This window comes from Mobula birostris, chromosome 3 (genome assembly GCF_030028105.1).
Source record: "Mobula birostris isolate sMobBir1 chromosome 3, sMobBir1.hap1, whole genome shotgun sequence".
NCBI lineage: Eukaryota > Metazoa > Chordata > Chondrichthyes > Myliobatiformes > Myliobatidae > Mobula > Mobula birostris.
Genome location: NC_092372.1, coordinates 153,219,192 through 153,245,349, shown reverse-complemented (window position 1 = coordinate 153,245,349; position 26,158 = coordinate 153,219,192). Strand labels below are relative to the sequence as shown.

Below are 26,158 nucleotides of genomic sequence, written 5' to 3'. Positions count from 1 at the left end.
ATGAGTTCAAGATTTCATATTCTGGTGCTACATTGCACCATATTTGAAAAACTTATACTGTAGTAGTGTGATTAAGTTATATAACACAGAATAGTACAGTACAGAAACAGTCATTTCAGTCAACTATGTCTGTGCCAACAAAGATAATCCCTACCCGCCTGCACATGGTCCATACCCTCATTTATCTGTCTAAATGCCTCTTAAACATTGCTACATATCTGCTTCCATCAATTCCCTTGGCAGTGCATTCCAGGCACTCGGTATCCTCTGTGTAAAAAAACACATATTGTAAATCCCCTTTAATTTTTTCCCTCTTGCCTTAAAGCTATGCCCTCTAGTATTTGAAATTTTCGCCCTGCGTAACAAAGACTGAACTTGGCTATTGATCTGGAGATGAATTTCAAGACAGCAGTTCAGGTTTAAGTAAACACTCTGTGAATTGTAACATAGCAGACTTGTGCATGTACTTTTGTTGGAAAATGTTAGTTTTTTTTACAATGTTGCCTATCTTTTCCTTCATTCCACAATTTAGGTCACCAGAAAAACACCAAACTGTTGTAAAAATGCAAATCAAAAAACTGCAGAGCCTGGAAATTTTAAATAGAAGTAGAAATTTGAGGAAAAAGTCAGCAGGGCAGGCAGAACCTGTACGAAGAGAAACAGAATTGATGTATCAGGGTGGAGACCTCATCAGAATTGGTCAATAACTCAGGCATTAAGATAGTAATCCACTAACTTTACCATTCTGCTCTGATACAAATTTTCAAACGTGATAAAATGTAGAGCTAACAAAACCAAGGCAAATGAACTTCCTTTGGTCTTTTTCATGATTAGAGACTTACAGACATACAACAAGAAAACTGACTATTCAGCCCATCACTATCCAGAAGATGCCTATCATAATGGTGTCATCTTTCAGCACTTGGGCCATAACCTTCTATGCCTAGACAATTTAAGGTTCTCATCTAGATCCTTCTTAAGCATTGTCAGAAACACTGCTTCCACCGCTCTCTCAGAAAACACATTCCAGCTATACAAGGGATCCACATCCCCCCCACCAAATATCAGATCCCTCAATTTCTTACTCCTTACCCTAAATATGGGCTCCTTATCCAATCTGCGCCCCTTAAAATTTTATATATTCCCAGCATGACCCCTCTTAACCTCTTCCACTCCAGTTTTCTCCTCATAACTGAAATGCTCCATTCCAGGCAACTTCTTATTAAATCTCCTCTGCACCCTCTCTAGCACTTATTTTTCCATTCTTCCTGTGGTGGGGTGACCAGAACTGCACACAGAGATCCAGCTGAAGTCTGACCAATGAATTATAAAGTTGAAGCATAACCTCTCTGCTCTTGCATTCAGTGCTAATGAATTCCAACTAATGAAGACCAGTAATACATATTATTTACCTGCCGTGGTCTAGGATCTTTGGACTTGAATACCAGGTTTTTCTGTTTTGAATACCCGGTATTCAAATACCACTCATGTCTTAGCCTGAGTAATACACTCAAAATGCATCAGCTCCCATGTTTCAGGAACAAACTCCACCTACCAATTCACAATCTATTTCACTAGCTAATAAATATCACCCTGTAGACTAAGATTAGCTTCCAGACTATCAACAATTCCAACAATCTTAATTTCATCTCTAAATTTACTGGTCATGTCTCCGCACATCCACATCCATTGAAAATTCTATGGAAATAGTTTTATTTCCAATTCACTCAGTAAAAATACTCCTGTAGCTGTTTTTAAGGAGAACAAGCATTTTGCGTTTCTGATGAAGGGTCTTCAAACTGAAACATCAATTCTTGTTTCTTTCCACAGATGCTACCTGACCTATTTTGACTTCAAGTCACAAAAATGCATCCAATTCAGCAATATCTTTCAAAATTATGAGAGGCATAGTTATGGTGGATGGTAGCAGTCTTTTCCAAAGGCAGAAGAGTCTAAAATCAGGAGATAGGTTTAGGTGAGAGAAGAAAGATTTATAAGGGACCCGAGAGGCAAATTTTTCCACACAGAGGGTGGTGAGTATATGAAATAACCTGCCGAGGCAGAGGTGAAGGCAGATACAACAGTATCATTTAAAACACACTTGGGTAGGTATGTGAGCATTGAGGCTAAGGTGATATGGGTTTGACACAGGAAATGGCAACCAGTTATGTGGGCACTGTGGTCCGTATGTACTGGTTGGGCCAAAGGGTCTGTATCCCTGCTGCATTGCTCTAAGATCCTAAGGAAATTCGCTGTTCCCACCTGTTCAAATGGTACAGTTGACTTTGAACTACTCTCTGAACTGGCTCAGCTTGCCTCCCAGTTCAAATGAAGGGTTTAAAAAAAAACACACTAAGCCCTATAATATGAATTCTCATCTCCAGTAAAAGAAAACTGGAATTCCCTTTCCAATCAAAATGAGTCCAGGATCCACATTCTCTTCACTTACGTATAGCTCATTAAATATCCAGAATTTCTCATTTTAACTATTTATATTTGCATTCCTGTTTTTCATGGCAGGTCTATGGCCATGCACTAAGTTTGTGAAAATCCCCACCAATTTTTAAAAATTTGTTAATACTGGTCTTAGCTTTCTGCTTTATCACAGTAATAAATCTTTTTTGTACTTGGTTGGCTGATAAAATCGGATTTCCATATTAACAGTCAAATAAAATTTAGCAAAATGCATCATCTTTTTCACTTCACTGTATAATGCAGCAATGCTCCCCGAACTCTACCTCAAAAATGCACAGGTACTCAATTATTCAACCATAATAATTCAACCAATCACCAGACTTACCAGATGCTTGCAGATGGCGCTTTGCAAGATATCACAGCACTGGATTCTGGAAGGTATTGCTGATAAGCATTGGCATACTACCTGAAACATAAAACATCAAAGCACTTAATAGTAAAGTAGGGACTCATAGCCAACTGTATTACACATGCTAGCTATTTTTCAAAATATAATTTAAATTGTACATTCAGAATGTGGACAATCATATTTGGGAGTGAACTTTAGACTTTGTGTGACAAAAATGGGCATAAAAATCAAAAACCAATATGCATTCTAAAATTAAAACCTCCAAATGAAAAGGTACTCAAACCTATCTTTACAGGTGTCTAGACTGTACCATTGACAAACTATTTTTAAATGTTTGGAGGTATACAAGTATATGGAATCGGGCAAACTAGAATTCTTAAATACAAATCAAGAACGTATTCATTTCTTCATAGCTAAAAACAAAATATGAAAATTAATTTGAGCTATACACAAACTTAAATTGGTTTATTGTTACATGTACCAAGGTACAGTGAAAAGCTTTTCTTGTTCCCTGCTCATGGACTGTTTGTCCCACTCCCATTGGGGAGGAGGCTATGTAGAATCCACATTAGGACCACCAAATTCAAAAACCGTTATTTTCCACAAACATTAAGGCTGATCAACACCTCCACCCACTTAGCCACGCTACCAACACTACTTCATTATTTCCTGTCTACCACCTTAAGTACTGGCACTCCTGTGCCAAGCATCTCTTTATGGACATTATATACTGTGTGTGTGTATGTATATATATATATATATATATAAAACCTATCTTATGTAGTTATATATATATATATATATATATATATATATATATAGTGGTGCATTCTCCTTCACACTTGTGTATTGGAAATCATATTAAACAATGTTGAACTCTTGTTCAGAGAGATCAATTCATTACACTGTAGATTGAGGTAGCACAAGGTAAATCAACAATAGAATGCACAATAAAGTGCAACAGCTACAGAGAACGTTCAGTGCAGGTAAATAATAAGGTTCAAGATAATTATGAAATTGATTGTGAGGTCAAGAGCCCATCTTTTTGTACTAGGGAACCATTCAATATACTTGGAACATTAGGTTAGAAAAATGGAAGACTTCAGCTGCAGGTTATTAATCAGTTAATTATCATTAGATTAGATCATGGAAAGTAATAAAATATTTAATTTGTTAACAGTCGGTGCCAATGAAAATGAAGAGTGACACATTTATGCATTCAGTACATGTGATGCCACAATGAAAATATTGTTAGATGGTCATCTCTACACTGGAACAGAAGAGATTGCAAGGGGACTACCCCACAGCAGAGATGTCTAAGACAACAGGGCTTAGTTTAAGATGAGGAGTAAGGTTTAGGGAGATTATGAGGAACAACATTTTCACCCAGAGGATGGCTGCAGACTGGAATGCACTGCCCTGCTGTTGGGATAGGGTGCACATATTGTAATTGAAATTCTGGGATGTTAATTAAAGGGTTATGACTTTATGAGCATAGCTTGTAAGACTGAGCTGAGAATATTTCTGTGTTGGAATTCAGTGCCTTGGTCACTGTAGGTACTCAATCTTAATTAGTAATTCTGATGCAACTAATTACAGGTTGACCACCGATTTTATTAAACAAAAATTAAATGTAAATTTATTAATTACTGTGCTTATAAAGAATGTTGCTTCTCAGTTATCTTTTAAAACATTTCACCCAGGTGAAGTTGTTTCATGTGTTTTGATCTCTCCCTGTGTAGTTTTTCTTGCATCAAATACAAATTTATTAGCTTGTTCCTATAACCCTTCCATTAAATCACCCAACAACTCAATTAACTTGTCAATAGTAAATCTTTGTTTCACCATCATTGCTATCTTCATCACTTGCAGGGTTTTTATCAGCATTCAGATCACGGTCTATAATTTCCAAGTCTGTAAGGTGATGCACAATAGCTGTTTCGTCATCAACGATCATCCACTGACATAGATTTTCTTTATTAAGACTACTCGCTGTATCTTTGCAAACAGGTCCTGTAACATTTTTTGCATGCGCAAGCAAATTATGAACAACTACTTTCTCCTTTGGTACACAAAATCCTGTAAAATCATCTTCAAGCACATTATCAAACATCAAGGCAGGCCACAACTTATGCCAGCCATTCTTTAATGTTGAAGGTTTGACCTTCTCCCACCCTCAAGCAACAGAAAAAAAACATTGTTCATGTTAAATTCTTTAATAAATGTCTGTATAGAATTGCTAGCATTCACCTCATCTAACAGATGTTTCATGAAAAGTGAGCGATACTTAGACTTGTAATTTCATCCGAATTAAAAGAGGTGCCAAATCATCAGATTCTGAGAAAAATCAGTGGTCAACCTGTAGTTTGATAATGTATTTATGAGATTGATAGTGTAACAGGAGAAATCCATGTGATTTCAAAATCCAGATACTGATCCAGAGATGTACAAAGACCAAGATGGGAAAGGATGGCAGACAATCCTTTTATTGAAAGACAGTGGGTACTGACTGGAATTTCATGAGTACTCTCACAGTTTCATGGTTAGTTTTTGTTGCAAACTGCATCTACAGGATGCACCTTAGATCCTTCCTACAGCTCCGCCCAAATCTGCAAACTATTATGAATGACAAGGGCAACAGGTGCAAATGGACATTATGATTTTATCAGATAGTAAACAAGACACAAGGGCCAATTGGCACATTTTCTACTTCTATTCCCCATATCTCTTTGGCTTTGCTTCTTGTTTACAGGTACTTTCCAATTTGAACACTACCCTGCTTTGGAAATACATTGCCATTTCTTCATCGTTGCAAGTACATATTTTGGAACTCCCAGTGTAACAGCATTATGGGAGCATCTCCACAAGTAAGAGTACAGCAGTTCAAGAAAGTAGCTAACCAGCATCATCTCTAGTGCATTAGAAAAGACATCCACTAGCTACAAATTAATATAAAATAGCAATCATCTGGGAAATACATGAGAATCATTTATGAAATGTCACTTTCAAGTTTCCTTCATTATCTCTATCAATTCTTCTTCTGTGTGTAAACAGAGAATAGAATTGCTGCACAGTGCTCTATCATTATGGGAAAAATAAAGCAAAGGTGGCTAGCATGGTGGTCAATTGCACATGTAATAATCCAAACAAAATTTTAAAAATTAGAAATAATTGAGGAACTTTTATAATTTCTGAAATTTGCTGATTATATATTCACCAAACAACTTAATCTTCAGACACAATAGAATCACTTATGTACCTTGTAGATGATTCACAAAATATTTATACAAATATGATTTCATTTTAAAAATTGTTCAGTTTCCAAAGAAATTTAGAAATATATTTAGGCACACATTTCAGGAATTGTTATTAGTTACCTGGATAACAATAGGAAACCGGGATTTTAAAAATTTACAGGCCTGAGTCACAGGAGATATCATTTGACAAAACTTTCAAAGAACACAACTATAGTCCTATTGGCTTATTAAGTGTAAAACAAGCTACTGTACTTTCAACAAAAAAAATTCAATGTCGTCTAACTATTGATCCTCATGGTACAAACTAACATCAACAATATCCAGACTTGACAGCTGTCATTCAGTATTAGCATCACTGCAAAATGCAATAAATTACCTCAGTTAACTCCCAGTGATGGACAAACTGGTCTAAATCAGTCACATAAAGACGGATTGATGAAAACTGGGACTGACTTATATGAGAATTAGTGCCACTGTTCTGAAGCCAAGTCAGTTCTTCACCAGAGAATCCTGTTATGCAACAAAAATGATCAGAAAATAAAAACATAATGATAAACAAATGTTTTCACAATCCTCGTAAAAACTCATTTTATAAAAATGTGGCCATTTTGATGTTACCTCTAATGTACCATGCAAAAAGATTATTAAAAATGGACTTCAGAAATTCCCATGGTGAGCACATCTGGTAAATAATTTAGTACATTGTTATTAGAGTGCAGTTCACTAAGGTCACTATTATCATGAAAATGTCACGTACCAAGATATAACAAAGGAAATAACTCTACGATACAATGTTTGGATTAATATTTCTCTTAGCTTCTTGATGAAAAAACCTGATTCTGGCAGTCCAAATTGAGACCATTTCCATTTACTTTAAATGATGTTGAAACTCAATGCCCCACAGGTCAGAATTTGAAAGCTGGCTATCTATACAAAAATTTTGGCTCCCAATCTGAATTATCCAGCCAGGTATGATTGAAGGCACAGGATTGGTGCTCTGCACAAACTCACAAGAAAATCAGTGACTTATACTAATTTATACAGATACTGTTCTTGAATGAAAGGGGAAAATCATAGATTTACGTCTATTAGTAGAGAGTGCCAGGTGGAATCAAATGAGATGTTCTTAATAATCCCTGGAAAACAAGCCATTAGAATACACCACGTCGGTTCATGCAGAAAGATCACATCCTACAAATTAAATGAGTTATGTGTGAATATAAATGAGGGAGAATAACGCAGAACTCATCTGTCCGTACTTAAGGAAAATTTCCAAAAATAACTATACCAGGCTACTTCACAAAACAGAACACTGTGATTTCAATAGCAACCTGACGTGCTGGATTATGAACTGATATCAATCCAGTATTGGAAAATGTAAACGCATACATTGTATTTTCTATGTATTACAATATTTACTCAACAGTATTTCAGTATTTACTCAAATGCACACATTATATTTTCTATATTTACTATGTAACCACTGCTAGCTGAATAGAGAGTATTCACTATGTAGCCATGACTTTTGACCTAATCACTATTAATTCATGAAGAGAACTAGAATGAAACCAAGTAGAAAGATAACGGTGGCGAGTAAGGTAATGAAATATGTGGTAGTATGTCACAACAAGACTAATTAAGAAATAACTGTGGTTAGGGATGAGGAGACACCTGGTCTAAAATGTAAACTAGGACATAATTAAGTTGGGGAGTAAAACAATAGTGGAAAGTCAAGAGCGGATATATTGATGATATGTAATCACAGGCTGACTAGATATGATAATGTAGCTAAGATAGGAAATTGCTATAAAAAATGCTGTATACAAGCCTCAAGGGGCAGTCAGCTACTAGCTTTCTGATTGTCTCAGCTTTGATTTGCAAATTAAAGTTTAAAACTTCTTGAAGGATTTTCTGCATCTCCTTGTCGTTTGAGAAACGAGAAACCACGACACCAGCAGCTGAAAATTTGTAATTTATGGTTATGGCTTAATTCCGATATCAGATAATTGTGGCAACCAGGGATCAGCATCAGATCTTCTATTTTTCAAGCAGTTTATTAATGATCAGGCCAACAGTAAAGTGTCAGCAAATTTGTAGGTGACACCAACATCTATGTAAGGATTACGATGGGATTGAAAAGCAATAAAATTCCAAAATATTTAGATATGCTTCGAGAACAGATCACAGATTGGTAACTGTTGCTTAATTTAGGGAAGTACAGCTTCATCCATGTAGTTATGCTTAAGAAGAAAGTAGATTTTACAGAGAATAACCCAAAGATTAGCAAAAGATTAGTGAAAATGGGTACAGACCATTCAAGGTTCAAAAAAAATGGAGGAAGAGGTCAATAAGCTTACAAGATTTTAGGTTATTTTAACAGAGCCACACAATAGTATTCTAGAACGCTGTTTTGTGAAAACTAGTGGATTCCAGTTAATTAGAACACACTGGGACCAGTACATTTTAGCCCAATTAAGTGGCTGCCCCAAATAGCCAAAATTTCATGGAAATAGTTGAAAAGGTATTAAAAAAGACAAGCTACCATTTAATTGAGTAAGAAATTATATATTTAAATGAAAAGCAGAACAAATTAGAACACTACTAATAGTACAACAGTACTATAAATTGACGCTAGTTAGAACGTGTTCGGCAACAGTCTCCTGTCCCAATTAAGTGGCACAGTGTCCCAAATAAATGAAGGGAATCCCAGCTATTTTCTTGATTAGTTTTTGTTCTTTAAGAGTTACCCCAAAAAAGATTAACCGATCACCCAATTACCAGAATGCAGTATTTTTAGAAAAGAGCAATATGAACTATTCAAGCTGAAAATGTGTGGTATCTTTTAGGACACTGGTGAATTTACTTTGCAGCAATGTACACTTAGTGGCCACTTTATTAAGTACAGCTGTAAACCTGGTTGTTTTTGTAAATAAAGTGCCCAACGAGTGCATGTGGAGTGACAATTAAAGGGTATCCTAATAACAATTTGGGATGGCCTACGACATATATTTAAACTATAGAAGATCAGAAACAAACTGGAATTTATGTGAATCTTCCCACAATAAATTATCTCTGGTTTACTTTACCAATGGGCAGGTTTTAGCTTAATTCTAAATATTTGAAGAGAGAAATGGAACTAATTTTGAATGAGGAATACAGGCATTGCTACAGTGGAAGTTGTGGCAAGGCAAGGGTTAGAGACAACATCCAGGTGAGATTGACTCCAGCAGTGTGTAGTAAAACCCAGATAACGGAGATCTTTAAAGTGAGACCACCGGAGCCAATCTTGCTTACTGCAGACAGATAGGTGAGATTGACTGTAGCAGTATGTAATCAATCATAGCATTTAATAGTAGGGGCTGCCAGAGGCAGCCGAGATAGGTATAATGGGAGGATGTGGAAATAACCCAAGAACTAAGGGGCAATTGCTTTACTAACTTCAAAGTGTCAACGCTTGTGATCTTGCTCTTAGGATTCCCTAAAGGGTAATTTGCAGGTCGAGTAGTCTTTGGTGAGGAAGACAGATGTGATATCAGCATTCATTTCAAGAGGACTAGAATATAAAAGCAAGGATGAATTGTTGAGACTTTATAAAGCACTGGTGAGGCCTCACTTGAAGTATTGTGAGCAGGTTTGGGCCCCCTATCTTAGAAAGGATTGCCAAAACTAGACAGGATTCAAAGGGAGTTCACGAAAATGATTCCAGGATTGAATGGCTCTGGGCCTCTATTCACTGGAATTCAGAAGAATGAGGGGTGACCTCATAAAAACCTATTAAATGGTTATAGAGTGGATGTGGAGAGGATGTTTCCTTTGGTGGGAGAGTCAGCCTCAGAATAGACAGGGCTCCTTTTAGAACGGAGATAAGGAGGAATTTCTCTATCCAGAGAATGATGAATCTGTGGAATTCTTTGCCACAGGCAGCTGTGGAGGCCAAGTCTTTATGTATATTTAGGGCAGAGGCTGACAGATTCTTGATTGGTCAAGGCATGAAGGGATACGAGGAGAATGCAGGGGCTGAAAGGAAAATTGGATCAGCCATGATGAAATGGTGGAGCAGACTCGATGGGCCAAATGGCCTAAATCTACTCCTATATCTTATAGACTTTTGGTCTAAATTTCAACACTTAAGACGTATGAATGCAAACAACAATTTTTCATTTTTAAGTGCAAGTAGAAAAACATTAAATTATTCATACCTGTCAATGTAGAAAATAGAAAACTGAAGTAATCCACATCAGTAACTAAACTGTTGGGAAGTGAAGGACCCCATCCACCAAAATAGGACCTAAAATTAAATAAAGGTCAACATTAAGTATTCTGCATAATTTTTACTTTCCTCAGATGCATGACGATACTTGGCCAAAGATACCCTTAATGACTCAATGGGACAAGGGAAAGAAATTCCTCAGTACATTTGAAAAACACCCATTATATTAGAAATGTTCATGCTAACCTTGGTTAGTGAAAAATTAACCGAGGTAGAGATTAAAATACATAATGACCTCATTACAACTTACATGAATCTCAGTTAAAGGTGTGACCATAAGATATGTTTTTTTGCTATTTCCATCTAATATTTAATATTCTTAATCTTAAATCCACTGTTCAGTTAGAGCACTACTGTGTTAGCTTTTTTTTAAGACAAGAGGCACAATGCTTGACAAGATGGCAGCCATCCAAAATCCTGACAGATGAAGGAGATATGACAAAGCCAGTCAATGGCAGCGGGCATAGGAAAACAATCTAATACTTTAAGTGGTGATCCTTTCAACACTGTCTACAAATCAATTTGCCAGATGAAGATTAGATTGTGCTCTGCCCCCTAAATCACCTGCAGCCTCTAGCCATAGCTCTTTGTGATGATGTGATTGTCTAAGCTTCTTCAGACCAGGCAATAGCGAGCACAATACCCCCTGGGTGTCAAAAGGAATGATGATTTTCAAATACACTGTTCAATCTCAACGCTGCAGAACTTTATCATGGACATGTCCTGAGATGATCACAGTTGGCCTTTACCAAACAATCCTGAAGAATGAATTATAAACAACTGGTTCTCTCGACTAGGTAAGTTCCTGGAGATATCTTGGTTTTGAGTGACCACAAGGATTTAAGAGACATCAGCGATAGAAATGACTGAGTCTTCTTTTCTGCTCAAAGTACCTGATCCACCTTTCATATCAGTAAAGAACACTGAGGACATAGTCTTCAGAGAAAGATACCTTTGTGCTCACTTTAAGTTTGACAAGGGTGCTACCAATCTTTACATCAATTTTTTATCACTTTAGGGGTTCAAGTAGTCCATTGAAAGTGATACACATTATCCAGAGTTCCATTATTCATGCAAGTTGTGGTATTAATCTCCAGTTCATCAGATGACTCAAGGATCACGCTTAATAAGATTTTTGATGCGTGCATAAGTTTGGCATGACAAATGGCATCAAGAAAACATATGTGGATATGATTTCTCCAGTGTCAGAATGGAAAAAGGCAGATGCATAGACATTCAGCATAAATGTTACATCAACTTCCATCTACAACATGATCCCATTTCTGTCATATGACAACATATAACATTTCCAACAGTACATCTTATGGGACACAGAATCATCATGATATTGCTCCTCTGTCAAAATCTTTTGACAACCTATTCTCCCATAACCTATAGTAGCTTCTCCTTCTACAACCACCATGCAGAAGGCCAGCCAAGCTCTCCTTCGATCCAGGAATCAATCTACCCAACCATAGAGTCATGGAGTACTACAGCACATAAAAGGTCATCAGCCCACCTAGTCAACCCCAAGCTATTATTCTGCCTAGTTCTATTAACCTGCACCTGGACCATAGCCTTCTATTCCCCTCCCATCCATGTACTTATCCAAACTTCTCTTAAACGTTGCAGTCAAACCTGCATCTACCACTTCCATTTCCACACTCACATCACTCTCTTAGGCAAGAAGTTCTCCATCAGGTTTCCTTTAAATATTTCTCCTTTCACCCTTAACCTATGGCTTCTAGTTCTAGTCTCACCCAATCTCAGTGGAACAAGCTTGCTTGCACTTATCCTACCTATATGTGTCATAATTTTGTATACCTCTATTAAATCTCCCCTCATTCAAAGTAATTATTAAAATACGTGTGTCACCATATATGCAAGATTCATTTCTGTAGGCATTCACAGTACACAGAATTACAATAGAATAATGAAAAACTACACACAAAAATTGACAAATAACTTATGTGCAAAAGAAAACAAACAGAAAATACAAAAAGAGCTATAATAACAAATAAATAGTAAATGAATAATACCAAGAACATGAGATGTAGAATCTTAAAAGTGAGTCCATAGGTTGTGGAATCAGTTCGGAATCGAGTGAAGTTATCCACGCTGGTTCAGGAGCCTGATGGCGAGAGGATAATAATTGTTCATGGACTTGGTGGTATAGGATCCAAGGCTGCTTACGTTCCTTCCTGATGGCAGCAGTCAGAAGAGTGCATGCACTGCAACCAAGATAACAGCAAAAAACTTCCAGAACGGACAACACTTGACTGCGATGTGTTCCAAGTTGTGTGTGTGTGTGTGGGGGGGGGGGGGGGGGCAGAAAGAGGACCAGGACTGAGATAGAATCATCATGTGTGTGCACCATGATGAGTTAATCATGAAGCAAACGCAGCCCCCAACAGCCGTCGCCACTGTCGGGTCCATGCACTGGAACGTGAAGTCCTCGGGCTAAAGTGCAGTGTCTGTTACGCTGGGGCCTCTGTACTATTGCAGTACAATAAAAATATGCTGTTTCCTGCACAAATTGATGCTATATACAAAACTATCCATGCACTGATGTATTTGAGTTACCTCATTCACCAAACATCCAACATCCACCTCAAATTACATAGCAATTAAGGTATTGCCCTAATAAGCCAAGTAGGCAGTACTCTTCACTGCAAATAACTACATGCATATATTACCATACTCCTAGCTAGCTCATATGTGTAAATCAAAAGCTGTACACAATGTACAACTTCAGATATGCTTTTCCATCTTAAACTAATGTAAACTTTTCTAAAAGTATGCCCAAGGTCCATTTCTCAGAATTCCATCTTCAATGCTATTATTTAAAAGCTGCAACTTAATCAACTTGCAATAAAAATTTTTATCAATCCTTGTTTAAAATTATAAGTTAGCAAACTATACTGTGAAAGAGTGCATTTTTCAAATAGAGGAATATAAAACCAAAGGCGACATACTTTTTAAGTACCACTGAATACACACAAGAAATACAGCTATGAATGTCCTTATTGTGCTCATTATTTCGAGGAATAATGGGAGAACATTGATTATACCACCCAGGCCATGCACGCTTCTCGCTACTACCATTGGGCAGGTGGTACAGAAGCCTCAGGTTCCACCCCACTAGATTCAGGAACAGTTATCACCCTACAGTCATCAGGCTCCTGGATCAGTGTGGATCACTTCAATTACCACTAACCTCAACTGATTCTCCTACCTACTGACTCGCTTTAAAGGATTTTTTACAACTTATATTCTCGGTTTTTTATTTGCATGATTTGTCTTCTTTTTCACACTGGTTGTTTGTCAGTCTTTACTTAGGTATAGTTTTTCATAAACTCTGGTGTGTTTACTTTCCTGTAAATGCCTAGAAGAAAATAAATCTCAGGATAGTTTATGGTGATGGATACAGTACCTTGAAAACGTTTTCACCCTTTGTTCACATAAATGTGAATTACCAGGAATTTTGATCAACTTAAATAAGAATTATTATTTGTCAATCACATGCTCCTTTTCTCACAGTCGCACCCAAAAAACTACAAAAATTATAAAGCAGGAAAAACTAAAAATTCAAAAGCTGAAAAGAATTAATTTCAAATGTATTCATCCTGCTTTGCTCAGTACTTAATTGAACAGCCTCTCACAGCTATTACAACTAATAGCCCTTTTGGATAAGTCTGTATTCGCTTTGCATAACGTGATGGAGCAAGATTTGCCCATTCGTACTTGCGAAGTTACTCAAGCTATGCCAAGTTAGTTGGGGAGCAGCAGTGGACAGAAATGTCGAGATCTTGCCAGAGAACTTTGATCAGGTTAAGATCAGGACTCTGAATGGGCCACTCAAGGACATCAATTTTCACAATTTGAAGCCACTTCACAGTTGTTCTGGAATGTGCTTTGAGTTGTTGTCCTGCTGAAAGACAAAGCTCCTCCCTAGTTTAAGCTTTCTGGCAGAGGCTAGCCAGTTTTTATCCAGGATCTCCATTTAGCAGCATTCATCTTCCAATCAATCCTGACCAGATTTCCAATCCCTGCTACTGAAAAGTATCCCATAGCATGTTGCTACCTCCACCATATTTTACAGTAGGGATGTGTTGCCTGGCTGTTGTGCAGTATTATATTTAGACGATACATACTACTTAGTGTTGAGGCCAAAGAATTCTACTTTAGTCTCACCCAACCGCAAGACCTTCTTCCACATTTTTACAGCATCCTCTAAGCGACTCCACGCAAAGTTTTCACGAGCAGGGATATGGTTTCTTAAAGCAGTACATGAGGTATAAATCTAATACTGCGCATCAGCAAGAAATTGCCCCTTAAAAAGGGGGGCAATTGCACAGGTTCTAACTATTGTTATTGTCATTGTCCTTGAAAACAACAAAGAAGGTTTGCTTTGAAAGGAGAAAATATAACATTTCAGGTCAGCTTGAAATGTGAAATGTATTTCTCTCTTCATGGATACTACCCGAGTTACTGAGTTATTTTCTGTTGTTAATTCCAATTTCCAGAACCTGCTGTGTTCTGTTTTTTTTTGCACAAAATAAACTATTTTGAGAAGGAACAAGGAATAATTATAAGATTTTATCCCCATACACAAAGGAGCATGATTTTGACTACAAAAAAATGTTTGGAACACAATCATTTAAAATGTTACCAAGTTAATATTCAAAAACCTACAGGGAAAAAACACTGAAACACAATGAGAGGAAAATTCCAGAAGAAATCTGATGTATTAGATTGTACCTCCCTTGTGAGACTAAAAGCCTGTGTTTTTGAGAGAATACGGTACATAATTACTGCAGGGAGATTACATATAAACAGATTCCTTCTGTATCAATACTGTTTGTTTCCCCAAGACAGCTATCCTTGTTGGCTCATCAATGTCCAAAGTAGCTCTTAAGTAATTCACAATAAAATTGTGTTATAACAAATTCAGCCTGTGGAACACAAATAATGTTCCCCAATTCATCAATCTCTTCCTATACAGTTCACATATGGAAACATACGTTACTGCAGAACTACCTGTACCTTGTAAGCTAGTGTCTAGTTTCATTATTACATTTTTCCAACTCTTTCACTCCAAAAGGAAGCATACATGACAAATGCTATTTCTTAAATTCAGGAAAAATCCAGTTTGCACTTATTTGTTTACTGTCTGTGATATCTGGTAAACTAAAAATTATTAAATTGTCAGATTTTGACCAATTTAAAAAACATACTGAGTGAGAATCCTATAAAGTTACTGTGTGAACATATTTCAAAGGTTGTTACTTAACATTAATACACATTAGGTCATTTCAAATTGCGAACTATTATAAACTTTTCTTCTAATGGGATACCATCCTCATATGCCTCCTCCAGAAATTGTGAATCTGTGCACTTTATAGTTTATGAAGATTTTAAAAACTTACTTATCATAATTAAATGATCTACAGTTATATGGTCTGTGACTCTTAACTAATGATGAAACACTGCCAACTCCCTAATCCAAAGATGACTGTTTTTGAAAAATAAGCTAACTTCTTTGTTAGTTCTCTCACATTCTAGAACACTGGGCATTAGTGCCTGGCGTCTTCACCAGTTTTAGATTTAGAAATTTTAAATTTACAGCAGTTTCCAGTTCATTGGGACACATCGAGACCAGCACATTTTTATCTAATTGAAGGGGTTGCCCCAATTAACTGAAGTTTCATGGAAATAGTTTGTCTTTTTTAAAATACAATTTGACTATCGTTTAACTGAGTAACCAATTGTGTATTTAAATGAAATACAGAACTAGAATACTACAAATACTACTATAGTACCATAAATCTGTAAGTATTAGTTCCTAATACTTATCAATGGAGGAATTCTTCCAGTTATGCTGCTGTGTTTATTTGATTGACTACAAATGGACAAGATCAGAGTACCTAGTGCTGATAATGGACTGCCTTTCAAATAATGTTTTTGACAATTGCATCCTGCCAATCTTTATTTTCATTGTAACATTCAAGATGATAGTTCTTCACAGATCCTAATTTGTTGAAGTAGTCAAACAGATTCATTTTCATTCCGGGCCGTTTCTTGCATCTCCTGAATGCTTGAAACCACAGTGAGGAAATATGTTCTTAATTGTCTTACTGCTTATTTCTCATTAACTATTAGTGACAAAAAATCACTGCTTTTTGAACACAAACACAAGCAACAGACACTATTTAAAAATGGTTTGTTCTAAGCATGGTGTAGTGACTAAAGCCTGATTTATACTTCTGCGTCAAATGTACGCCGTAGATACCGCGTACCCTACACTGTAGGGTGACGTGAACCTCCGCAAGAAAGTAACTCACGCGCTGCAGCGACGCAGACCACAACAACACTGATTGGTCCGCTTGGTAGCATCGCAATTCCAGTTGCTTTTCTCCGCCATGTCTGTACACTGATGCAAAATAAACGTTTGGAGACGATAAACCAAATCGTCAAATCTACCTGCCAACATCCGAAAATATTTGAAATGCATTTCCTCGTCCATGTCTGTCAAGAAGAATCTCAACACAGTGGCATAGAAACCCCACCACCAACTAGGTTTTGGCGGTGAATTGCAGAGCGACACAGACACAACAACGCATTTAGTATAAATCAGGTCTACAGCGTAGCCCGTACGCAGATGTATAAATCAGGCTTAACAGCCACGTAAGTGCATGTGACCAACATCTGGTAGAAACTGTTCGGCAAGTCTCCTGCCCAAATTAAGCGGCATAATGTGGAACTTGTACCAAATAAACAAAGAAAATCAAGGCTATTTATAAATTAATTTTTGTTCTTTTAGAGTTGTTCAAAATAAACGATGCCCCGATTTACCAAAAGCCCAATTAACCGAAATCCATTGTATTTATATATATCTACCCTTTTAAATTCTAACTTTCTCTTGTAACCTTTCCCAGAAACAACATCTGTTTAAAAGTACTTATTCAATTTCTTCACTAGCAAACTTTTTTTCTTTTTTAGTCTCATTTTTCTTTTTACTTACATGCTCAAAGTTCAAAGAAAATGTATTATCAAAGTAAACATATCATCATATACAACCGTGAGATTCATTTCTTTGCAAGCATGCTTACAAAATCTTATTTTTACCCAACTACAAAATCTGCCAGGAAAAAAATATTTGACTTTTCCCAAAATGTTCTCCATATTTATTGTATATTTTCCATTTTGTACAATTAAACATTCCCTTTAAGTCATGGATTAAGTTACTTATTTCATTTTTTTCTACAGAACCTTATCTGCATGTGGTAATAAATACCTGCACCGGAACAATCAGTTTGAAAAATTTCCAATACTGTGCATTGCGAATTTCAATTTATCCAAGCTAATTTTTTTTTGTTCTTTTTTCCATTTAGATACTCTTACTATACCTATACAACTCTATTTCAACTTTAGCAAAAGAAAATCTAGAAATTCCCAGTTAAACTACTGAGTTGCATTCCTGAAGAAGGGAAAAAACAAGTTCCACATTGTATTTGATTGCACAACACTTTGGTTTGTGATCTGAATGGCTCCATTGCTTTGTCATGGACAATATGTTGAATCTCAAAAGTAAACATTTCTATAATATTTGGCAAGATTTCAACAATGAATTAAACTCTAATAAATGAAAATTTGCAAACTTACCTTGTGTGTAGTATTCGGATTAGATTAATGGCAAGCTTAGAGGATAACCTTCCCATGGTGCAGCAGCGACTTAGACAAGACAGTAACTCTGATGAAATGCGTGGTAAGAAATACACAAGCTGCACCAAACAATGTTGAGTTTCAGATGGAAGGAGCACCAAAGTGCCATCTTGTGGATCTAAGCAAAGATTACAATGTCAGTAAGGTACTTACTGGTAGTTCTGCTGAAACACGGCAGTTGTGTTCCTCTTTATTGAAAAATCACATTACTAATAGTGTCAATAACGGGGAAAATAGGTTTAAGGACTAGAGACTTTCAGACTTGCAATAACATGGTTATTTTTCCTGCAGAATTTTCAAAAATAAAGGTGTTTTTAATAGCTGCAAGTATATTCTGTTACCACAAAAATAATAGAGCTGTATGTTTCATTGTTTAATGAAATATCCTTGTACAAGTGTCAATAGAAATGATAGCGTCAATTATTAAAGTCTTCTCCTATGAGACTAACAGCCCGTGCTTTTGGGAGAAAATGGTATATAATTACTGCAGGGAAATTACATATAAACATTCCATTCCACATCAATACTATTTATTTCCCACAGACAACTATTTTTGTTGGTTTCTCAATGTTCAAAGTAACTCTTTAGTGATTCACAATCACAATCAAAATCATGTTATAACAAAATTCAGCCTGTGGAATTACAAATAGTGCTCCCTAATTCATCAATCACATCCTATACAATTCACATATGGAAACATACGTTATAGCAGAACCACCTGTACCTTAGAAAATTCCAGCATTAAGCTGGTGCCTAGTTTCATAAATGCATTTTATCACCCAACTCTTCCACTCCAAAGGGAAGCATACATGACAAAAGCTATTTCTTAAATTCAGGAAAAATCCAGTTTTCATATTTCAAAGGTAATTACTTAATATTAAAGCACATTAGGTCATTCCTAAATTGTGAATATTTATAAATGTTGCAACTAATATGATACTATTCTCACATAGTCACTCCAGAGATTGTGACCATTTGGGTTTCCCATATCCCCAAAACGTATAGGTTGGTCGGTTAAATGACCACTGTAAATTACCAAAGTGTAGGTTGATGGTGCAGCAATTGGAGAGACTAATGAAAACTCGAGAGAGAATGAGCCACAGAGAAATAAGTAAGAAACAAGACGGATATGTTTAGTCCGAGAACCAAGATAGATTTGATGGGCCGAATAATCTTTAAGGTCATGAGGAAATATTAATATGTTTCTTTCGAAAAACAGCTCACTCAGATGATCCACTACAATCACATGTTATAACCAGTTTAGCAATCTTGGACGTAAATTAAAACACAAACTTCCACTTACTCATTTCTGAATGAAATCACTTTGAAATAATGTCTAGATTAGAAACAGTTAAACCAACAAAAAGTCAGTTCCAATGGAGTGCTTTTTGCCAAGCAGGAAAAATTACACACACTAAGGAAGTGGACTGAACCTGGGAACATTTTGCATAGCTATTCATTACTTTTCTTTTCTTTTTCCAATATTTTTATTATTAATTTTACATATAAGAATACAGAGTACAGGAAAAAATATATATCAATACATTATGCTAAATCGCATATAAAGACTCCTTACCCTATATTCATACAGATTAATTAATTTGTAACATTCAAATATAGTAATTTTATTATATAAAAAAACACACTACCAAGACCGAAGCTGATTAGTAAAGGAAAAAAGGAAAAAAAAATTAGTCATCATCTGTGCTTTAACAGCAAATCAAAGGTTTTGAAAATAATTCAGAAAAGGTCCCCACAATGTTTGAAAGTCTTGGCTACATTCAGAGATTAAACATCGAATCTTCTCTAAATTTCAACATGACATCACATCACGTAACCATTGGGCGTGAATAGGAGGGGCCGCATCTTTCCATTTAAGCAAGAGCGTCCTCCTGGCCATAAGAGACACAAAAGCCAAAATGTGCAAGTCAGATGGCTCCAAAATAATATCCTTTCCTCCAACAATACCAAATAAAGCAGTCAAAGGATTAGGCTTAAAGTTTACTTTGAAAAGTATCGAGAAAGTTTCCAATACTTCTTTCCAATATTTCCAATACTTCTTTCCACTATTTTTGTTTACACACTTTTCTGTTGTAAGAAAAAAATATTATTTTCGTCTGCTCAATAAAATGTCTGCTGATCTATCAAATTTTCTACAAGGACTTCATATATAACAGTATAGCATTTTAGAATAAGTCAGATATTCCAATTATTTAAACATAATCCACTGATATTTCTGTCCCTTGCTACTTTCATCCAGTTTTATACTGATAGGTCAGCTAATTGGACAGGATTTTTTTCTTCCCTCATCTAACAATTCTGATATAGAGAAATCAGATGCTCCAACTCTGAAATGAAAACACAAAGTGCTGGAAATACTCAGCTGGATTAGAGGACTCTGGAGATAGAAAACAAAATTAACATTTCAAGTATATGAACTTAAGAACTGAAAAAAAAGAGAAAACAATGTGTTTTTGCATTGCAGAGAAAACAAAGGGAATAGTGCTAGAGTGCTATCCAGATGACACAAGGCTTTGGAACTTCTTGTTAATTGATGAACGGGCCAGAAAGGTTTTTTTAAAAAAGTACCAAAAATATATTGATATTGTCAGAGGAAGAGAAAAATTGCTGGAAATCTGAAACAGAAGAAAATGTTGGAAAAAGAATAGCAAATCAGGCAACAGCTATGGAGAAAGAAAGCAATGAAGATCAATGATTTTATATCAGAACTGATCAAGTCTGACACACATAAGAGGGATCAGTTACTTCGAAGTATTAAGTCCCTAGGACTGCAAAATATTTCAGTGAAAGATGATGAGCAGATCCTCAGACTTACATTGAACTTCACTGGAACTATACAGACATATGAGTGGGGCTGAGATGCAGAAGTGAAGCAACAGGAAGGTGTTCTGCCTAGGTCAATCTGATTTGGTGACCATTTTGCAAATTTCCTCCATTCAGTCTAAAAGCTTAACCTCAAGTTTTTTTGTCACTTTAATTCTCCATCCCACTCTCACACTAACCCCTCTGTATTTGCACTCCAACATTATTTCAATGAAACCAACCAGTGGTGTAATGGCATTTGCAACGGACTTTGAGGCAAGTGATCCCCAGTTTGAATCCTGCCAGCTCCTTGCACAATTTCCATTTATGCTAGGTTGAGTATTGAGCTAACAACTCAGACTCGTAAAAAAAAAGAGATAAATGCTAATGACACAACAAGGTTGATGCTCGATGTGCCCCAAGGCATGAAAAGGAACAATAATTATTTCCCATGAAGTCCAACATTAACACGAGGAACAGCAGCTCATCATGTTGAGGAACCTTAGGGCTCAATACAGAATCCAACAATTTCAGATAATCAGCTGTTCTCATTTATGTCAGAACTGTCCAATTCTAATATAAACTCATCCACCTTACTCAGCTTATCTGTCTCTCCACAGATGCCCCCTAATGCATGGAGAACTTCCAGCGTTCTCTTTTGTTTCAGGTTTCCAGCAACTGCAGACTTCTTTCTTTACTGTTCCAGCATACTCAGTTGTATTTTCCCCCTTGATGGCCCTTATTTATCCATAAACCAAACAGCTTCAGAAGTACTATTTCACCTGGATAATAATGGTGTCCACCCTTGAGCAAATCCCTTCAATCTTTCCACCCTTTTGTTCAAACTAACTTGGTTTCTCCAGTTTTAATAATACTGATTCTGTTGATTATCCAATACTTTTGAAGCTTAATAACTTAAATTTGCAAATTGAAATGATTTACTGTGTTATATTTGTGTACTGTTTATCACTAATGTGCAAATGTAGAATTCTAGCTATGAATTTTTTTGTCATAATACACATCATTCTTTCTGCTGTATGCAGTCTTATATATTAGGTTTCTAAAACGTATTTTACCATATAATCTGAAGACATTGCTCTGAAGGCTCTGAAGTAGGTCTTTGCTTGAACGAGCAGCCGCCACATGTATTACATCAATGAGTTGTGCCGAAAGCAGTGGATTCTTTGAACCAAGTTGTGCTAGCTGTAGTGGCAATCCAGCCAGCCAACGTGATAGCACCTTACTTCTACCAACAAAAGAAAAAAATAATTCGTTGTCAAAAAAAAATTTAATGATTGATAATTGATAAACATTGTGTTATAGAGAAATACTGTACCTGCACAGAATTAGACTTTGAACCATAGAAAAGAAAACTAAGCATCAAATACAAAACTCTCCATCCATTCCCAGAGGCATTCAATAAATATTGTTGATCTACTATCCTAAGTGTCAAATTCAGAGAAATTCCTACTTTTAAATATACTTACGGCATTATATATACCAAGAAAACATTTCAACTATGTTTCTGTTAAACTTTTCCAGTGTGCGTTTCAACCAACATTTATAAGACAATTATTTATTGCAGCCAGGGAATTCTGAACAGCAGGTTTGCAGCCACGGAATATTTTCTCTTTGGCAAGATTCAATAGAAGAAAGAAGTCCACATTCTAATTGCACTTATCTACAAAACAGTTGTCCCTTAAATAGTCATTTTACCAAGATTAAATCTGCAAAATTCAAGGGAAAGAGTATGATAAAATTGCATTAGTAACTGAGGCTGAGACTGATAATCCAGAAATTACGTTCAAATTTAATAGTGGCTTGCTGATTTAAAAATCAATTAAGTAAATCTTGAATAAAAAGCTGGCATTACTTATGGTGAACTACTAATCAGTTTCATTGCAAAGAAAATGTGCTACCCTTATCTGGTCTGAACCAAATCTGACTTCACACACACACAATAATGACTGATTCTTTCCAATATTTTTATTAGTTTCTACATAGAAGAATACAGAGTACAAGAAAGTATATATAAAAGGTCAAAAAAGATATTTTAAAAACTACCAATTACATTATATCTATTCATAACAATCTCATTACCCCATATTCATATAAGTTAATCAATAGTTATATTGAAATATACTAATTTATTACAAAAAAAGTCTAACCCCTACCAAGACCGAAGCCATTTATTAAGGAGAAAAAAAAAGGTAAAATACCTTCTCATATAATAAAAATTAATAATAGCCAACATCTGAACTTAAACAACGAATTGAAGGTTTTGAAAGTTTTGAAAATAATTCAGAAAAGGTCCCTACAGTGTTTGAAAGTCCTGACGAGATTCAGAAATTGAACAACGAACCTTCTCTAAATCTAAGCATGACATAACGTCGCATAACCATTGAGCATGAGTAAGAGGAAAAAGATCTTTCCATTTAAACAAAAGTAGCCTCCTAGCTATAAGAGAGCTAAAGGCCAAAATAAGTAAATCAGATGTCTTCAGCTTGATATCTTGTCCTGCAACAATACCAGATAGGGCCGTCAGAGGATTAGGCTTAAAATTGACTTGGAAGAGTAAAGAAAAAGTTTGAAAAACTTCCTTCCAATATTTTTCAAGACTTAGACAAGTCCAAATCATATGAACTAATGAAGCTTCTCCATTATTACATCCGTCACAGCAAGGAGATATATCCGAATAAAAAGCTTATCTTTAGTCATATGGAATCTATGTACCACCTTAAATTGAATGAGGGAATGGTGAGCACATAGCGATGAAGTATTAACCAGTTTAGAAATTTCATTCCAAGTTTCCTCAGATATTAACGTCTGTAAATCTTGTTCCCAGAGATTCTTAACTTTGTCTAAAGGAACATTCCTCGACTCCAGTAACATACCATAAATATTAGATATTGAACCATTATGAAAAGGTGTCAAATTAAAAATTATGTCTAGTAAGTTCCTATCTGAGCTTATAGGAAATGTGCATAATTCAGATCTTAGAAAGTCTTTGCTTTGTACATATCTAAAAAAGTGAGCTTTGGGGAAATTATATTTAGCTGACAATTGCTCAAATGAAAAAAGATTTCCTCCAACAAACAGCTCCCAAAAACATTTAATACCCAACCTGTCCCATTCTTTAAAAACTAAATCAGTCATGGAGGGTTTAAAAAAATTAGGGACTTGAAAGAGAAAATCTCAATAAACCAAAATGTTTTCTAAATTGTATCCCGATCCTCAGAGTATGTTTAACTATTAAATTATCAGTTAGTTTACTTACAAATAAAGGAAATGAGGATCCAAGAAGAGAAATAATAGAAAATTTATTAACAGAGTTAGCTTCTAAAGAAACCCATAGCGGACAGCCTACAGGATTAATATAATACAGCCAAAACGTAAGATATCATATATTAACTGCCCAGTAATAAAACCTAAAATTAGGTAAGGCTAAACCTCCAGACTTTTCAGATTTTTGAAAGATGAACTTTATTTAAACAAGGATGTTTATTTTTCCATATATAGGAGGATAAAATAGATTCAAGAGAGTCAGAAAAAGGATTTAGGAATAAAAACAGGTAAAGCCTGAAAAAGATATATAAATTTAGGTAGAATATTAATTTTAATGGAATTAATTTGTCTAATCAACTATATTGAAAGAGGTGACCAATTTAATGATATCCTTTTTACATGGTTCAATAAAGTAAGAAAGTTTTCTTTAAACAGGTGTTTGTAATTCTTAGTCAGAGGTTCCGAACCTTTTTTGTTCCGCGGACCGGTTTAATATTCTTGTGGACCGAGCGACGGGGGGGGGGGTTTAAGACCGGAATATAGGTGTTAAGTCAACTATGTCACTTATAAGTGGCTAATACACTCAATTTTGTTTCTGAAAGGGTTTATCTAACGAATTTAGTATTAAACACACAGTGCATATTTTTGTCGCATGAATATAGTGTTAAGTCAATTATAAGTCAATAGCATCATAATTTTAAGTAACGTTTGGATATTAAACACACAGTGCATATTTTCCTCGTATGAACATATAAAATCATTGTAACACACCAATATCGCTGAATCAGTGGGAGCCCTGGGCTTGTTTCTCTGCAACAAGACGGTCCTATCAAGGGATGATGGGAGACAATGATACTCGAAAGGGGTTCCTTATGTCCAGTCGACAGAGATGTTATGTCAAGCATACTTCTCAGCCTACTGTCATTTGCAACCTCGAGGAGTTGATCTTTTCCCCGCGCTGACACGGAAGATTCATCGGAAACATTCACAACTGGGTCACGTACCCATTCCTTTGCACATCTTGGGTCACTGGTGACCTCGCGTGTGTTGAAGTCAGCAGTGGGCGTGACAGGGAATGAGGAAAGGTGCAGCCGACTCATATCATTTCCTCGCGGCCCGGTAGCACATGTTCTGTGGCCCAGTGGTTGGGGACCACTATTCTTAGTGACTGACACCCCCAAATAAGTAAATGGATTCCTTACAAATGTAAAAGGGAGATTAGTATTAATTGATAACAAACTACTTAAAGGAAATAATTCACTCTTATGTAGATTCAATTTATATCCTGAAAACTGGCTAAAACGTGAGAGTAAAGAAAGTACGCAAGGTAGCGAGGTATCAACATTAGAGATAAAAAGCATAAAGTGAGATTTTGTGGGTGATACCTCTCCTTAAAATACCACAGATATCATTAGATTCTCGAAAAGCAATGGCAGGGGTTCTAAAGCTAGATCAAAAAGCAAAGTACTCAACAGACTGCCTTGTCTAGTTCCGTGGTGAAGTTTAAATGGTTTGGAATTTTGAAAATTAGTAAGAACCCGAGCAGAAGGAGATAGATAAAGCAACTTAATCCATTGAATAAAATCTGGTCCAAAATTAAATTTTACGAAGGTTTTAAATAAATAATTCCATTCAACCTGATCGAAGGCCTTCTCAGCATCTAAGGATATCACACATTCCAACATCTCCTGAGAAGGAGAGTAAATAACATTTAATACACGGCGTATACTAAAATGGGAATGTCGGTTTTTAATAAATCCCGTCTGATCATCAGAAATAATAGGAGGTAAAATATTTTCAATCCTACGAGCCAGAACTTTAGAAAGAATTTTAGTATCAACATTGAGTAATAAAATTGGCCTATATGAAGAGCATTCAGTTGGGTCCTTGTTCTTTTTTAGGATAAGCGGAATAGAAGCTTCATAAAAAGATTGAAGCAAACTACCCAATTTGAAAGAATCTAAAAAGACTAAG

At 35.9% G+C, this 26,158-nt stretch overlaps 1 protein-coding gene across 4 annotated transcripts in view; it reads right to left on the bottom strand.

Moving 5' to 3' along the window:
* Positions 1 to 26,158, bottom strand: part of tex10 (testis expressed 10) — a 90,653-nt gene that overhangs the window by 23,727 nt on the left and 40,768 nt on the right. For 3 of the 4 annotated variants that reach the window (XM_072253508.1, XM_072253511.1, XM_072253509.1), the window contains exons 9-13: positions 21,976 to 22,145; positions 18,017 to 18,194; positions 10,281 to 10,369; positions 6,458 to 6,591; positions 2,801 to 2,881 (exon numbers count right to left, since the gene is read on the bottom strand). In XM_072253508.1, coding sequence (XP_072109609.1) covers positions 2,801 to 2,881; positions 6,458 to 6,591; positions 10,281 to 10,369; positions 18,017 to 18,194; positions 21,976 to 22,145 — 652 coding nt within the window. The remainder of the gene's footprint in view (positions 1 to 2,800; positions 2,882 to 6,457; positions 6,592 to 10,280; positions 10,370 to 18,016; positions 18,195 to 21,975; positions 22,146 to 26,158) is intronic. The other variant, XM_072253510.1, reaches the window with a different exon arrangement.